General features: G+C 40.3%; 1 protein-coding gene across 1 annotated transcript; it reads right to left on the reverse strand.

Moving 5' to 3' along the window:
- Nucleotides 1–2,265: 2,265 nt before the first annotated feature.
- On the reverse strand, nucleotides 2,266–16,765 carry alkbh8 (alkB homolog 8, tRNA methyltransferase). The gene is made up of 12 exons (XM_039822007.1): nucleotides 16,582–16,765; nucleotides 15,656–15,789; nucleotides 15,459–15,559; nucleotides 15,105–15,236; nucleotides 14,645–14,740; nucleotides 14,316–14,420; nucleotides 12,789–12,859; nucleotides 8,543–8,649; nucleotides 8,029–8,186; nucleotides 6,678–6,952; nucleotides 3,817–3,966; nucleotides 2,266–3,197 (listed from the first exon to the last, which is right to left on the reverse strand). The coding sequence occupies exons 1-12, from the start codon at nucleotides 16,717–16,719 to the stop codon at nucleotides 2,433–2,435; spliced, it is 2,232 nt and encodes a 743-aa protein (XP_039677941.1). The 5' UTR covers nucleotides 16,720–16,765; the 3' UTR covers nucleotides 2,266–2,432.
- Between the last annotated feature and the right edge of the window lie 1,427 nt (nucleotides 16,766–18,192).

The following is an 18,192-nucleotide window of genomic DNA, read 5'->3' on the forward strand; positions in this document are numbered from 1 at the left end:
ACCTATCTGTGTCAAGTCTTTTTTTATTATAGCCCAAAATCACAAATTAGCCTCAGAGGACATTGTAATTTGTAGAACACAAAACGCCCTTTATTCTCAATTAGAACTCCACAAAAACTCATTTAACAGAGAAGACTCTCAGAAAGAGTAATGGAAGATCTTCACAGTGAGACAGATATGCAATAATAATAACATATCTTTATTTCATACTCACAAGTAGGTCCATAGCAAGAAATATATAAAATAAATATATAAAAATAAACATACATGCAAAATACAATACATCTGTCATTTTAAGAATTTGTGTGCAAGGTGTCATGCCAGTGTTTTCTGAGTTTACTGTAGATGAGAATCAAAAGCAGCTCTTTCTAGGAATGTTAGAGCCTCAATGATGCATTTTCTCACTCATCCAAACAACATATTAATGTATAGGCCTACATGAATTGCCTCAATAGTGCCTCACATGTAGAAACACCAGCATTTACAAACAATTGGCTGGCAGTATGCAATCTGAGGACTGGAAGCAGCAGCCTCATTGCATCATTATATGCCAAATAGAGTCTGTCCAGACTACTTTTCCTGTAGCTCCACCAGAGATGAGCTGTATACATTGGAGTACAGAACGCTCTAAATTACATTTTACAGTTGCAGAACACATACTTGCGAAGCAATATGTTGGCCTGAGCATACAGCTTACAGCACTGTCTGTATATGTCTCCGTCATCGTTTAAATCATCAGTTATAAAATGACCAAGATATTTAATTTCCATACATGATATGAAAGGAGTATCACACAATTGGAAAACTGGGAAAATGAACCTCCTGTCCTCTTTACTTCTTACAACCATGACATTTTTTACATTCAATTTAATATCATAATCCTTGCCATACTGTGAGCAAACCTGTTTCACCTTAATAAATAAACCACTGTCAATAAAAGCCGTTTCATCTCTCATCTCAGTCCCACAATGTGTTTGTTTGTGTGGGCCCCGGAGGACTGAGGAGCCACAAGAGAAATTTACCGGGAGCTGCTGAACATTTATCAACCTGCCACAGAGGGGCCACAACAAATAACCGCACCACACTTCACCACAATCACTACATTAACCTACCAATGTCTTTACAGCCATCTGGTAAAATGTGTCTTGTTAATAGGATGTGTGCAAGTGTAAGAAAGATAGACTGAAGTCATACTTTAGTGTTCCATTAAACCAGATCTAAATTGAAATACAGTATTGATTGATCATCAGTTGATCCAACACTAAATCAACTAGCAACAATACAACAACTTATTTCAGTTACATTTAATCCCAATTTAACATCAAAGAACAAATTCTGCCAACAAAAATGTTTAAATTAAAAATTGTACTTACTGACTGTATGATTCAAGGCTGGCAAAAGAAATGTCCGTGACAAGCAAAAGGCACTGATAAAATTCCATAAAAGAACTGTTTAAACTTTAAATCTGTATTCCCTTTTCTTTTCAGGAAACATACATATACTATGTCTGTCTATTCTTATGCAAAATGCATTTACAAGGACTGTGATGTAAAACCTATGATGAAGTACTGCATTATTACATGGATTGGACAAGAATCTATCACTGTCAGACACGTTTTTAAAAAAAGAAAACAAATGATATAGTTCTGCTTCTTTAATGTGAACAAATCCCCCCCACAGCCTGAAGTGCCTTGGGTTAAACATTGGCCCTTTAACTTGAAAAGGTCAGGCACACGCTGTTTACAGCTTAGTTACAGCTCAGTCAATTCAGAGCAGACACAGAGGTCAAAGTGGTGAGACAAAGATTACAGTTGGCAACCCACTGTACAGTGCACGCACTCTGGAGAATGTTGAAGAGCCTTGGTTGTACCATTGGGTTACACAGAACCAGAGTATGTTTACAACCTGTGCTTTTCAACAACCGTACTTAAACTGTGGCTGGGTTAGCTCAGTTGGTAGAGCAGGCGCACATATATAGAGGTGTATACCTCAATGCAGGAAGTCCAGGGTTGAAGTCTGACTTGAGACCATTTCCTGCATGTCATCCCCTTCTCTCTCCCCTTTCATAGCCATCTGTTCTTTCCATTAAAGGCTGAAATGCCCCAAAAGAATCTTTAAAAAAAAAACAACCTCCCCCTCAAACTACCTTCAGGTTTGTTTCAGTTAGCTGCATTCATTTTCAGCAAAAGTGGACTACAGGACTGTTGAGGTCATGTAAATGTCAACACTGGGAACCATGCAAGAAGTTAAAGCACAACAAAGGCAGGCAATTTGTGAAGTTATTACATTTATTTCATGACACTTGTCTGTTCACTTTTCTGCATTTAAACAAATAAAGGACCCTTTAATTTAATATTTGGTTAGATTGCATTAACTCTCTTGTTCAAATGTGTATTTGTAGCTAAATTATTATAAATTGTGAGTGTGTCAGTTCATCTCCCCAAGTCCTTCTCTAATATAACACACCAGTTTCCCTGGTCATGGTAGCTGCTCTGCACATGGACTCCAGCCTCCTGACCACACAGCTGTTCCAGCTCCCCCTGCTGGAACACGTGGTAATAGCGGTGATAAACGGGCGCCGGGCAGCTCTCCGACTCCAACTTTAGAGTAGAACTGGAGGTCTGACTGGTGTCGCAACTTGGACTGGGTTTAGAGACATCACTGGTGTCAAGATGTGATCCAGAAGACATGTTGGAGTCAAAGCCTGGACTGGGATCAGGGTTACTGTCTAATTTGGCTATGGAACTCAAACTACAGGCTGAGCAAGTGTTACCTGAAGTCTTTTTGGACATCTCTTTCCTTCTATCCTTCTTCCCACCTTCTCCTGATTTTTCCTCGACTCGTTTTTTCCCCTCTTTCAGATGCCAGGGAACCAAAAGGTCCTGCGTGTTAAATGCTGTGCGGTTGGTGTGCACACTAAGTTTGCCATCAGTCACATCTTGCATGTTTTCTACAGGCCTGTAGTTGTCTTCTGAACGTCTGCTGCTATGGATACTCAAATTCTCGTGAGGTTCCTGGCTGTCTTCTGGTGTGTTTTCAGTGGCGCTGGGGTTCTCAGGATGCTCTTTGTTCTGGTCTTTGAGGTACTTGGACCTCTGCTGGTTGTACTCTTGTTCAAAAGCCCAAACGTAGATGAGCGCTCGACCTCCGGGCTTCAGAAGTCTCACTAGCTCCTTCACTGCTGCCAGCCGACGCTCCTACAACACACAAACTATTTATTTGACCATTTCTATCACATACTGCTAAGTAACCCAATTAACTCATAAACTAACACAGGGACCAGAAATTAGCTTTAATTTGTGTTTGCTTTTTCTACAGCATCACAAGGCATGTGGTGGCTAGGCAAAGCACTCTAATAAAGGATTATAAACAATTGCTTGATTTAAGGCATAATACTAATACATTTTTATTTATAATAATAATAATAATAATAATAATAATAATAATTTCCCATCTTAAGAATAATACAACAATGACAATTTCAGTGTCACCAAATACAAATCAGTGACATTCAGTGCCACACGCTCCATCCCAACAGTTCCTGAACCATAATAAAGTACAACTTTGAGAGCAGAGGGATTTGTCCCAAATTTGGATCCATGTCCAAGGAGCTAAAACTTGAAAAAGCTTCCTGTAGTAAAGTTCCTGAGACCCTAAAAAGATTCCAGTGGTTCCTGCAGTCTAAAAAAAAATACATTATGAGGTCAAGTGATGAACAATTTAATGATGTGCTTGTTTTTTTTTATGTGGGTTCATCTTTCAGAAACGTAGCTATATTGTTTTGTTTTTTTCATAGAAATGTACACCAGTGTGTACCTGTGTGGAGAAGTGGTGTATGACAGCTATAGAGATGCAGGCATCACAGGAGGCTGTTCGCAGAGGGACACTGAGAGCATCGGATACAAACGCCTGGAAACCCCTCTCTGCACAGATTTGGACAAGAGCAACGCTACGGTCACAACCAACCTGAAAAGAAACAAACACACACATGGACATACAAAATTATTCACAAACAGGAGCACAAGGTACAGTAGAACAGTACAAGGTCCAAACAAGAACATGTGCGGTGTGTCTTATTTTCAGTTGAATGTAAGGATGCATTTATTTTTTGTGAGATGAGAAAAAGTCCAGAGACAGAATGGCAAATGAATAAACAAGGAAAATGAGCAAAAGACATATGGATTACATACAGAGAATGAAAGAAAAACAGAGAAATGCAGTAAGTGGATAAAAGTATAAATTAAGGAAGTTGGAAAGAAAAGTAAAAGGAAGAGGAGAAAGGAGGGAGGGGATTGGATGACAGTAATAATCATTCTTAACACATTTTGTCTCACAGAGAAATTCAAGCAAGCTTCTTGTGACCTCGTCCCAAAAGAGACAGAGGTGATAAGAGATAGTGAGAAATACTACACGCACACTCAATCTGTTACTAAAAATGCAAACACACAAAGGTCGACCTTTTTCATTTGAATTGAAACCGGGAAGGTTAGCAGTGTTAATCTGCAACGGGAGAGAACAAAAGGAAAATGCAGAGGGAATGAAACAAATTTAAGAGAGAAAAATGGCAAGATTCATGTCAGTAATGATTCATCACGGTTACAGTCGGAGTCAGGATAAGCTGCTTACACGCACCTCCAAATCCCAAACATGAGTATCCCAGTGTGCATACGTAAACAGAACATTTAGGATATTGCCATGGAAACTGAGCTAATACAAACAATGACAACCAGCAAACATCAGAGCAAGAACACGGGCCTCAGCACTGAGGATATCATCCCTAGACTGTGTATTATTTAGCTCATTTTAGATGAGACATGATGTTTACACAACTTAAAAAGTGATTACAGATATTTCCCTTCATGTGAACATGACTTGCTGTAGAACCAAAGCATTAACCATATGGTAAATAAGTTAACAGCAGCTTCTTGTCCAAGGAAAGTGTAATGACGCAAACCGTTGAAAATATTTTTTTTCAGATCCATATCTTGCAATAGAGACTTTATTTAAAGGAATTGTTCACATATATGCCTTCTTTCTAAGTGTGAGAGGATACATTTAAATATAAATTTCATGTCTACATTTTAAGTAAAGCACTAGAGTGGGAGTTGAAGTTAAAGTTTAGCCTTGCTTAGCATAAAGACTTAAAGGAATACGCCACCGGCTTATCACGCTCTCCCCTAGCTGTAGATAGGTGGGCCAATGCATTTTTTGTGTCAGTGCAAGTAATTAGGTTGTTTTTTTTGTCTTTTGTTGGCTCACTTTTACTCACAACATGCTAACCGGCAACATGGGATTCCATTCACTACGCTAAGCTAACTAGCAGCGGCGCTGCCGGTGTTGCACCGGACTAAAACAATGCATGCACAAAAAATGCATTGGCCCACCTATCTACAGCTAGGGGAGACCGTGATAAGCCCTATTTCAACAAACGGTGGCGTATCCCTTTAAGCCCCTGACACACCAACCCGACAGCTGACCGTCGGCAGAAAAGGAAGTCAGACTGATCAGTCGGCTCCCCGAGGTCCAGAAAGTGCCTTTGAACACACTGAAGCGACGCCGTCTTGAGCGTACGTTCTGCGCATGTGCGGGACGTAATACAAAAAAATGAAAACCGGAAATGACAATGCGTCACGTGGGTCTGGCTTCTCCAGCCGATAGTAATGGCGGCTTGTTCGAAATACGACCCCCTTTTTTTTACGAAAATAGTTCACTGAAACGGGTTTCTGAAAACATTTTAAGCGAGAAATAGGCCATGCAGTTGTCTTCATTTCAGATCGACAAGGTCAGTTTAAAAGATTTTCGTCAGATTTTGAGAGTAGTTTGTCACTCATCCCGCTGGTTATTTCCGGGTTAGCGATTGGTGGAGTGAGTCCGACTGCTGCCCTCCGACCCAGCAAGTCAGGTCAGCCAAAATGAAGGCCGATGGCTCCTCCAACGGACGACGGCACGAACACACCAAACAGACTCAAGTCACTGACCTCGCCAGACTGTGCGACGGCAGTTTATCGGGTTGGTGTGTCAGGGCCATTAAAGAAAAAAGAGAAAACCGGTAGCCTGCCTCTCTCCAAATAGAGAAAATGCACCTACCAACACCTATAAAGCAGACTTATTTACTCTCCTATCATGTTTAAATAGTTCCAGCAGGCTCAAACTCTCCTTAAAACCATAAATTGTTGTGTTATGTTTTTGTCGGTGTATGAATTACATAAAGAAGATACACAGTATACTAGTGACATCTTAAAAAGTTCTGATGGGTGTATTTTTTTTCTCTTGGGAGTCGTATCAGTCTTCTCATCTAACCCTCGGAAAGAAACCAAATAAGGGTTTTTCGAAAGCCTTACCAAAATATGTTTCAACTTTTGCATTAAAGTGTGGTTTACAACAAAGACTAGCCTTATAGCCTTGATGTCATCTCCATCAAACTAGTAAAAAAAAGAAAAAAAGAAAAAAAAAGGCCTCTGCCACCTTGTCCTCCTGTGAAGTAGCAGCAGAGGAGTTCTACCTCATTCTGCAGTTATGACATGTTTCTGTACATAAATGACTGTGTGGGATTTTACAGTGGGGATAATCTAAGAAGCAGTAGCAATAAAAACAGAATGGAAAAGGAAATGTCTCCACAGGGATCACGGAAGTATCACAGAATTACAGACATTATTGTAACACATGATGACACTCACTGCAATCACGTCCAGGTTGACACCCAGGTATTTGCCATTTCCACAGCCCACATCGGCCAGCACGCTGCCAGGTGGGAGCGATGACAGGAAGTGGCAAACACGAGGCCAGGGGGAGTGGCGAGTGCCACTGAAGTGGGAGGCGATGGCGTCGTACACCCGGTGCACATACTCCTCCTCCAGAAGGGCTGCGTCGGCATGGCAACAGGGTAGTGAGGGAGGAGACGGCGGAGAGGGTGCTGAGGGAGCTACCTGACTATCACAGGCAGAGGGGAAGGCTAAAGGGAGAGGGAGGGAGGGAGAGAGAGAGATAGAGAGAGAGAGAGAGAGGAAAGAAGGGGTTGAATAGTAAGATAAATGTGTCCATCAGACTGTATATAATTAACAGGTGGTGATAAACAGGAGGGTTTTGAAGAGTTTTTTCCCTAAATTTTGGCTTCAGTTATCAAACACACTAGGGCTGGGTCAAAATAATTGATTCTTTGATTAAAATCTTCGTTTGAGTGATCTCATATCGATTAGTACAATTCCAAAATCAATCTTTTAATGTTTGCCTTTTCGCCATGGATGTATAAGGGCATCACATGACACACACAGGGCTTTCAAGCACTGCTACTTGGGCAGTGTGATTAGCGCAACACCTGAAAAGCACCGTTGTTACTGCGAGCAAATCACTCCGCCCAAGTAGCAGAAGTAGCAGTGCTTCGCCTTCTGAGAATATAGTTCCCAGTTTGTATACGGTTAGAAGATGGCTGTGTCTCATGTGACCTTGTTATTTGTACACACTGTGACTATACAAATCACAACATGTAAACAGGAAAATGTTAGTGTTATTTTGTCACTTATTGGGAGCAGTAGGCTAGATGGAGCCGGTTACCTCCAGGATCTGTGCTAAGCTAGACTAGCGGTGGGAGCGTCCGACAGAGTTACGACACGCACCGAGATGAGAAGGGTATGTATGGACTTATCTAACTGGGGGGATATGGTGAATAAGCTAAAGTCCCAATAAGTCGGCGTGTTCCTTTAACTGTAAAGACCAGAAGTCTTCATTTTTTTTTTTTATTCATTTGTCAGAGAGAGGGCTTTTTCATCGTTTACCATGTTATAGTTAAGATTAAGATTTAGGACAATGCACATTAATCAACATTTCTGTAAATGTGCCAGTGTTACCCAGCCGGTTGAAGAGCGGTTTTACAAAAATGTTCTTCAACATGGTCACTCTACTCACTGGCTGTAGGAAATGTAATCGAATCTGGACCTGGTGAATCGGAATCGAATCGATTAGAGAAATCACTGGCGATACCCAGTCTTAAAACATACTGTGTGCTTTATTATGACCTTGCAAGATTCTCACCACATCGGCAGGGTTCATGTCTAATCTTGCGGAAAGTGAAAGAAGTGCGGGTGCCCCTCTTGTTCAAAGTGAGATTGCTGTGAGTCCCGAGGTCAGGCGTATGAGCAGGGGATTGTGGGTCGCAGACTGGCACCATGTCAAACTTTCGAGGAGTTATCCTGAGAGAAGATAAGAGACAGTTGTAGTAGTGGTTGACTATGTTAAACAAACTGATAGCAGCTAATCTGTGAAGTTGGTGTGCTTTATGTGAACACCAGAAGATGTGGATATGACCCAAACTTGAGCCTGTCACTGGTTTTAAAAAAAAGTGATTCAAATGTGGTAAAAGGTCCACAGACAGACTGTATTGTAACCCAGAGAGACATCATAAAATCAGTTTTTTTGTGCGACCCTTCAACGGAATAGAAGAAGAGACCTGGCTGTCACTCCTCCATTAATAGACCTAAAGTTCACGTCGAGATAAACGGACTCCTAGCGGGGGGGAGACCGATTCATCTGACACAGTTGAGCTCACCCATGTGTCCAGAGGTATCTGCTCTCTCCCTTCATCACCAGGAGGCTGCGTCCTGGCAACACCACAGCAACTATACGACCATCGGGATGACGGAACTCCATCACCGTCTGCATTTAAAATAGGAAAATGATATGAACACTGAGGTAATCACTCACTCACTCTTTCACGCACAAACATATACCGTTCCATGCATCCCTCCGTATTATTCTGTAGCTGCTACAGCCATGTAATTGCTGATAATCAGTATCAAACCTCAATACTTTATACTACCAATTGTGTCCGTATCTTCCGAGTACCAAAAAATGCATCTTCAAATTCTCAGTCTTATTTACTTTTATTCTCCAAAAGGATATTGCCGGATTTAATTATTGGTTTTAATTCAGTTTTGATCACTTAAGAGACCAATCAGGCCATGTTGTTGTACAGCTGTTTAACTTTATGACAAATGGTATCAACAATCCAGTAGTTATGTATCATATTGAGTGTTCATAGATATTGTAAATGCAGTGTTATTGAACGAATGCTGGTTTTGCTGCCAAATGTTTTCTTATGAAAACAAACTAGTATTACACTACCAAAGAACTGTAACATCAATCAATAAAAAATAAAAAAAAAACATCTTACAAACATGAAACCTTTTTTCTTAAGATTTTTTGGGCATTTTATGCCTTTATTTCTGACAGGACAGCTTAGAGACTTGAAGGGGGAGAGAGAGGGGATGACGTGCAGCAAAGGGCCAGAGGTCGGAGTTGAACCTGTGGCCACTGCGTCGAGGACTAAGCGTCTTTATATGGGCGTGCGCTCTACCAGGTAAGCTACCCAGGCACCCACCTTTTTTCCTTTTAGTCAAGAGTTTTGAATGACGACACCCAGAGGGAAAAAAAATAAAACACACACTGCTTGCTCTCTCACAAACAACGAACAGAAGCTTCTCCACCCCAGCGTTGGTGTTTGATCCGGATGTTTCCTTACAGGCAGGGGCGGATCTACCGGGGTGGCATAGGGTGGCAAATGCCACCCTAAAGGAAAGCCTTGCCACCCCTGCTGCCACCCCAGTTGGCAGCAACGAATTACGGTAAAAGTTATGGCCAATTTGACAATTTACGAGCGTGCGTCTCCAATGTCCGACTACAGTGAATGCAGCATAAGATGACGCCAGAGCGGAGAGAGCCTGTTTTGTTTGGAAAACTGAGTGGCGCGAAGCGAGGCAGCCAGGAGTCGCGATGAATGGAGACACAGGAGGAAAGAGGTCAAAACGGATTAACATCTATCAAGAAATGAAATTATAATGAAAGCACAGTGCTAGCATAGTTGTGATGCTGATTTTGAGATAATAAAAATCAGGTTGAAGAACGTTATTTCGCCAACTATACAATGTTACTTAGGGTCTGACGTTTGTTCTGTGTAAAGTAGGCTACAAAAGCTAATATTGATTCAACGTCTGTTAAGGAAAACATTATTGCTTTGAAGGAAAGGTAGCATATTCAGTTTTTGTCTCCAAAGAGAAAGGCGAGAGAAATAGAAAATGAACAAGTTAGCAAGGTAGACGGGAGAAGATGAGGTGGAAGGAGAGAGAAAAGAGGTGGAAGGAGAGAGAAAATGGCAACAGAAACGTGACAGAGACAGAATACAAGGCCAAGGCGACCAGGGCCAGGAGGAAGTGGGAGAAGACCACAGAGAGCATCACCAAGATGAGGAGGGAGAAAGCGAGAGACAAGAGAACGTGCAGGGCTCAGACAGAGAAAGGGAAAGCAGAGTGCCTGGGCCATCACCAACCATCTCCAGTCAAGTCAGTCACACGGTATGGAAACTGTTGATGCATAGTATACTAGATATGAATAAGAACAACAAATGACAAAGCTTAAATATGAATAAATAGCAAAAAATTGCCGGTGCAACACGGATGTCTTCTACTTGATGATTTTATTTCTTAAGGTGCATAACAGTGACTAACGTTTCAATGCATAGTTACATCTTCATCAGAGTCAGGACTCTGATGAAGATGTAACATCAAGTAGAAGACATCCGTGTTGCACCGGCAATTTTTTGCTATTTATTCTGTTGTGTCCTGCCTTGGTTGCACCGGATTGTTGTGGTCTGCAGAAGCGCAGAGAACTCCCCCTTTTTTCCTTAAATATGAATAATTAGGGAAAGTTGTCAGTGTGAAAGTGTGATGAGATGGGGAGATGAGGTTTTATATTTTGTATCAAATGTATTTTAGATCTATTGCTCAGATTAAATATAAAAAATAAAAAAAAAACATATAAATAAAACAAAAAATAAACAAATGAACCTAAAAAATACTCTCCCAGGCTAAAATGTTAGTGTGTGTTAACAGTCTGATGGTTAGAACTAATCAATGACAGTTCCTAATTTTGTACAAATGCTGCCTGCATACTGCTATCTCCTATTAAGTGAGATCACATTGTACGGTCACTTATTCCTAATTTGAACTGTTTCAAATGAAACCTCAAATGCAGGACACTGATTGCATGAGATGAAGTTTGTCTGTATGAGTTTGTAAATGGCATCCTGTGCCCTTTTGTAGTGTGTACATACTATTTCTCATCAAACTGTGATAACTTATTAAATTCAGTAAATATACGTCTGACATATGTTGCCACTCCTCAAAACTTCCTGCCCCCCTCTCGCCACCCCATAAATATTTTTCTAGATCCGCCCCTGCTTACAGGGATGAGCTGCAGCATGAGCTCTGCTGGGAAATTACTTCTACACAATTTCAAACTGCATCCCTCCAACTTCTGACAGAAGGAAAATTGGATTTTATGTGAGTGAGTGAGTGAGTGAGTGACTGAGTGAGAGAGAGAAAGAGAGAGAGAGATAGGTTTGCAATGTACATGCAACACCAGCATATTATCTAATCTTCGCCTCAAACCACAACTCACACAACAGGCAGGACTGTGCTGTTCCCAACTGTGGAGTATTGGTTAATCAATGAAACCGGTGGAATGTGACTAAAATCAATGGTGATGCTGCCAGCTATGCTTTACTACAGGACTATTCATCATTAACACAACACACAACACACACACACACACAGTTATTTATTCTCTCTCTCTCTGCAAACACAAACAAGCTCAATAAACCTGCAAATATATGAAACTGCAGAGTCTACATGTGTCAATCAGTGATGCCTGAGTCAGTTTAGTAACTCTTTATCTTTAAAATAAATAATTCAAGATTAATCGTATCAGGTGGCAGGCTAAAAGTGAAATGTTCTGATAGTCGGATGAATCGGATCGCAGCTGATCAACTGATTAACAAAAAACTAACAGAACCACAGTGAGAATGATACTGTGAGTCAAATTCCCCACTACATTGGGTTAAGCATGTGTACCAGAGTTTTTTTTGTGTGCATATTCTTGTTAACTTTATATTTGAATAAATGAGTTTGCGTAAAAAAAAGGTTTACATTATGAGGACATAATGTTTAAACATACTTGTGATCAATAGATCTTCATATTGATATTGCGTGTGCCTTTTTCTCTAAGCACCTGATATAATATGGCTCCTGTACACTTTTTGTAGCTCAAAATCGTCCCTGAAGAGCTCTGACAAAGAACACATGTTTTGCACTACACAAAAACTGCTGTCTGTCAGTCTGTGTGACAGATGACAGCTGATTGCTAATACAGCCCCTGCTTTTTAGACAAGCAGTGACAGATGGGTGTTCATCCACAGCAGTCACCCTGCAGAGACGAAACCAGCATCCTAGTACCAGGTGACAGCATCTAGTCACACCTGGAGTAGTCAAGGACAAAGCAAAACCCACTTTTTTTAAGAAGGAAAATCTGTATCTCTACTGTTCATTAATGTCTCACCACCAGGGCGACAACTCTAAAACAGTCACTGACTACATACTGTATCAACTGAAGGCCAGAATGAGATTATGACAGTATAAGTGTGTCAGGGAGAGAGAAAAGAAAATAGATGTAGCTAGCAAGGTGATTAAATGTTCCCAGTAAGTTGCAAGGACACCAAACCCCAAACAAACATACTGTTGCACGCACTCATCTCTACCAGTTGTGATTCATCTGAGACGGATGAATCACACAGGTCAGTGAAGTGAAGGTTCATTTCATTGATCGAAACCCGACAAAGAAAGGGCTTTTCTTCGGACCAACACTTTTCATCTTTAAATGTGTAACTTTCGTTAGAATTATTGATGGATGCTGTGGTGAGTATTTATCGGGACAGAATGGAGGAGGTTGTAGAAAACACTTACCTTTGCCCCCAGGCTTAGTGACAGAATGGTGTCCTCAAAGGCAGAGTGAGTGTCCACGTGAGGAGGAATGCCTGAAAATATTATAAAACATACATGTAGAATTAAAATAGTTTGGGCCAGTCAAAATGCATCAAGGTTCTTTAAATATGAAAGTGTTTAGTTTTAACTTGTGTGTTGGGTTTCTGATGGACACCATTGTACCTTTAATGATGTGTGACACTGAAATCATTCTGACATTTAAAAAGGTCCCATGGCATGAAAGTTTCCCTTTATGAGGTTAAATATGCGTTCCCCCAGCCTCTCTATGGTCCCCCAGTGGCTAGAAATGGTGATAGGTTTAAACCGAGCCCTGGGTATCCTGCTCTGCCTTGGAGAAAATGAAAGCTCAGATGGGCCGATCTGGAATCTTGCTCCTAATGAGATCTTAAGGAGCAAGGTTACCTCCCCTTTCTCTGCTTTGCCCACCCAGAGAATGTGGCCCACCCATGAGAGAGAGACATCATGGCTTTCAAACGAGCAAAGTGGCAGTTGGTCAAGGCCATACCCCCACCCTCCACCTTGCCCCCCCTCTCTCCTCCTCAATAGCTACAGACACAGAAATGGCACATACTAAGGAAAGCTCATTGTGGGACTGGCTCTAGTGGCTGTAATTCTGCACCAAGGCTGAATTTCAGGAAAGAGACGTCAGATCCAGTATTAGGGGACCACTAAGGTCTATGTAAAAGCATCCAAAAATCAGCATGTCATAGGACCTTTAATAATACATTTGACTTCATGTGCTTGAGCATGAAAAATATGCATAATTAATAACTATTACTTATCTTATTTCTTATTATATTTCAGCCCTGAAAGGTTTGCCAGTACTGTAAATGTATTAACAAACAACTCAAAGACTTTCATCAGTCCTTATCGATGCATGTTGGAAAGGTTTTGCTGGCACCTTGTGGTATAAGTCGATACAATCTTAATGCGTGCCTATATTTTGTTAGAACATTCAACTGAGTGGTTTAAATAACCACAGGGTCTGGATACCCAATAAGTCTACTTTCAGTTTCTCGATCTTTTACTGGACGTCATCTCCACATACAGTGTAGCCGCAGCCTCTGCAATAAATAAACTGCACCACATTAATTAAAAATATCTGTATTCGTATCTGTCTGTGGTTCCCACAGCTCTCTGCAAGGCCCCCTGGACACGACATGTCTCTTTTAAATCCCTGCAGCTTACCAGATAAAATGTTTTTCATTAGGTATTGACTAATCACGCAGAGAATTAGTTAATCCACCAAATATTAAATTCCTGAACCGCTCCGAGGTAAAAACATTGATATTTTTGGGATTTACTCATGGGTATAAACTATTTCTTTTTTTAAATAACATTGCATATGTTCAGTTTTTTTTACTAGTGGCCACTTACTCCACATGTTGTCAGTCATGTTTACAAAGCCTTGATGATAACCTGGGAAACTTATCCAAGTTTGTGATAAGATACAGGTGAGTCATTAGAGCCACGACTGGAATAACTCACCCTGTCCAGACTCATACTGGTTGACAGTCAACTGGTCTGGCATGATATCAATGTGTTTGTTCTTTACACACTGCTCCAGAACTGGTAGACACTCCTGAGGAATACCTGGACACAAACACAAACACAAACACAAACACACACACACACACACACACACACACACACACACACACACACACAATGTATTATCTTATGGCACACTTATCAATACATGAGTTGTGGGTGAAATATAGTAATATGGAGATATCGTACTGTATTTTCTATGTAAAAAAATAAATAAATAGGCAAAATATTGGCAAAATCTGTATGACCCATTAAACTTTTTTTACCTGCAGCTAATGGCTTGTCCTTATCCACATTGTTGTTGTCGTAGCGAAATTCAAAGCCATAATGTTTGACTCTTCGATGCTTCAGAGCTTTTTGAGCTAAAGGGCATAATAATGAAGTTAGCACATCAGGTTAGCAAAGAGGTTCAATTTCTTGTATTTCTACAAATAGTTTTGTACATTAAAACGATAAATTATTCATGATTCATTAAGACTATAATCTAATGTGTGTATTTACTTAAATTCTTAAATTTAACTGTAAATGCGTGATTTGAAAGACGCATCACTGCCTGGAAAACAAAAAACTTTTTTTTTACCAATCAAGACTGCTCTATTCTTACTAATGGTAACAGTGATGTTAGGCTCAATGTTAAAGACTTAGGTTTATGATCAAGTTCCTGGGTAACTACTTAACAACTTAAGCCAGACACAAACAGATAAAGCACATTATGCAGCCCCTCACCAGTGACATCCTCATTAGTAGACGACCAGTCAATGGCAGCTAGCAGCAGAGCCTCATCCTCCAGAGACACAAAATTCTCCACCAAGACTAATCCCTCTGGCAAAGGAACAGATCCCTCATTTTCACAGGTTACTGCAAAACAGAACATACAGTAAGGATCGCACTACTGGCTACAAAAAAGATGTTTCTTATCAGACATGATTTCAGAGCATTAAGCACACATCAAATGGCTTTAGTTATCCAACTTACTGTTAAAATGTACGGTAAACAATGCTTCAAACGACTATAGCAGATCTTACAGTAACTTATGCTTGCATCTGAGGGTGTCAATGTTTAAGGCCAAGGTTTAGGTACCTGAGTCAACATAACTTAGGTAGAGTGTTACACTGTTCTCTCCACATTGAAGCTTTTTCCCATTGAGGTGGATGTGGGCTTTCCGAGCGCTCTCTTCAGATCTGCAAACAGAATGTCAATAAGCAAGTGAGTTTTAAACCAAAATGAACGGCTTAAAATAACTTTCTGGTGTGATAGTAGTATTGTCCACACAGTACCTGTATGTGACAAAAGCATAGGGCTTGTGAGGATGCATGATTAGTGTCTCCAGCTCTCCCATCTCATTCAGCGCTGCAGACAGCTCCTCTCGACTAACGCCGTTCCCCAGGCCACCATTAGCCACCACCAAACTCTGAGGAAGAGACAGAGGTTCTTATTGATTGATTTTATACAGACCAGTTTAACAACAAAACAATTGGAAAAATGGCATCCAAGACAGGCTGATCACTGTTTAAGAAATAACTGTATTAAATGAATGAATATCTTCTTCCCCCAGGCTGTCAGTCTACTGAACACCTCACAGTCAACACTCAACAAACACCTTAGTCAACCAACACAATGTCTTATATTTTTTGTCTTTGTCTGCTTTTATGTTTTGTTGGTTTCCTACTCTGGTCCAAAAGACACATTATTTCATGTTAACTTTATTTTTCACAGTTGAAAAGACAACTAAACATAAACTGTGTTGTAACCAGACTGTTATTTCCTAATAATAACGCCCTGCAGTCCAAGATACACGTACACACTTTACAGTTCACTTCTGAGTTCTTCATTTACTATCTTCTTGTGACGTCCATATTCTGTTATTATATTTAAAGTGTCAAAGACGTAGGATACAATATACCAAAGTATTCATTGTGCAAATATAACTGAGCCTTATGAACTGATTAAGACTTGTGTTGGGAGACGCATTGTGTCATCATTTTAGGTTAGAAAATCGATCCCAGTTGTAAGACAGCAAATAACAAGTCACCTAAAGCCTGAGCCATGCGCTGAAAATCAACTTTGAGTTGTATGTATTGCGTCTAATAGCCGTAAATCAGTACATTTTAGAAGAAGTAAGCTAGAAAAAGCTACATTGGCTAGCTCTCTTCGCTGCCTGCCAGCTGCCACTTCCTGTTTATAAATGTTTATTTTCTGTTACCTTGGTAGGCTGCGGTGCTGTACTAATGCCTTCATGTTTCAGCAAAGTGTGACTGGCTTTTAACTGTTTACGAAGAACTTTCTTGTCCTCCTTACTCCTCCTGACGGCTTTCACGTTGTTTCTCACACTAGCATCCATGGTACGTCATTTTATTTTGTCCGGGTGCTACAAGCACCAAACACATGTTCCCGACGATTCTCTTCTCAGGAGAGCGGCAACAGCACAGTTTCTCCTTTTTGGGGCTCCCTTGAAACCCTTTTAAGAGCACATATTTTGACTTGACAAATAAGAAAAAACACAAGAGGAACTAATAACATTAACGGTGGCTGTTTTGCATGAGTTAGTAGTACAATGTGCAGCAATTATACCTGTGCAGCATTGATTTGTTTCGATAAAAAAGGTCTGTTCAATTGTAGTTTCATTCTCTATTTTCCACTGGTCGTGTGTACCATTTTGTAATGTGTTTGCAGGCCATAAATATAAGTAACTATCCTTGTTATTCATTAGTGTGTCTTTCGTAAGATTGTAATTAGGGGTGGGGGAAAAAATCGATACAGCACAGTATCGCAATATTTTCTGTGGCAATACTGTATCGATACACAGACGCCAAGTATCGATATTTTATTCTATGTGTTGGTCAGTTTGTCTGCTTGACAGTCTAATTATGCAGCAATACAATTTAAGTGAGATGAACAAACAGAGAAATGTATCTTTTTAGATAAAACAGATGATGACAAAGTTTCCTTTTGGGGACATTATTTGAAATTGGGAAAAATTTGAAGTTGGAAAAAAGGTAATGAATTGCAATATATTGCAATATGCAATATGTTTGAAATCGCAATAATATCGTATCGTGACATAAGTATCGTGATGATATCGTATCGTAAGGCCTCTGGTGATTTCCACCCCTAATTGTAATATTGTTTGGTGTTTGTACTTCCCGGGTAATACTGCTCTTTATTCCCTAGCCAGCAGGGACATATTGTTCTGTTGCGGTATGTATCTATAGTGTCTAGTCGATGATACATTGTTTAAGTTTTCCTTATCTTTTCTCTTCTCAGCTACCCATCTTTGGTATCCAAGCCTTACTGACATTCATTGTTTTGCCCAGCAGCTCCATTATATAGGACCTAAACCCTGATGGCAAATCCATGCTGCATGCCTTCCTAATCTCCCAACAAAAGACAGACAAAAATGCTCTAGGGATCATTCTATAGGCCCTGCTTACTTGATACTAAGGGATACAAATCTAAGTAGGCCTATATAGGATAACTATCCCGAGGAGACTGTTTGCCATTCCATTTTCATCCGTTTTATTTATCCATCATCAGACTGCACTCAAATTCTAGCAACTGAGGATACTCTTGTATTATTACAATAAAAGAGTATCACAATGGCCTAATAAATGGCATACTTCTTATGCATCCTTTATAACAAAACACATTACCCTACACATCAGGGCAGATGCTGATCACATTTAGGCATTTTGCTAAACTGTAATTGATCTATTCTGTCTATTGTTTTTTTCTGCCCAGGTTGCTGCTCTCTGTCTGCTTCCTCCCTCAATTGAGTCTATTAGCTCAGATCCTGTGTATGTATTCCTCTACAGCC

Source organism: Perca fluviatilis, chromosome 2, assembly GCF_010015445.1.
Source record: "Perca fluviatilis chromosome 2, GENO_Pfluv_1.0, whole genome shotgun sequence".
NCBI classification, from domain to species: Eukaryota; Metazoa; Chordata; class Actinopteri; order Perciformes; family Percidae; genus Perca; species Perca fluviatilis.

What these genes read in the sequence shown, in the direction of transcription:
- alkbh8 (XM_039822007.1), bottom strand. Translation starts at nt 16,719, where the DNA reads ATGGATGCTAGTGTGAGAAACAACGTGAAAGCCGTCAGGAGGAGTAAG. An exon ending in TACTAATGAGGATGTCACTG is followed by an intron (nt 14,741 to 15,104) that starts GTGAGGGGCTGC and finishes TATGCCCTTTAG; the next exon opens with CTCAAAAAGCTCTGAAGCAT. An exon ending in ACATGAACCCTGCCGATGTG is followed by an intron (nt 6,953 to 8,028) that starts GTGAGAATCTTG and finishes CTCTCCCTTTAG; the next exon opens with CCTTCCCCTCTGCCTGTGAT.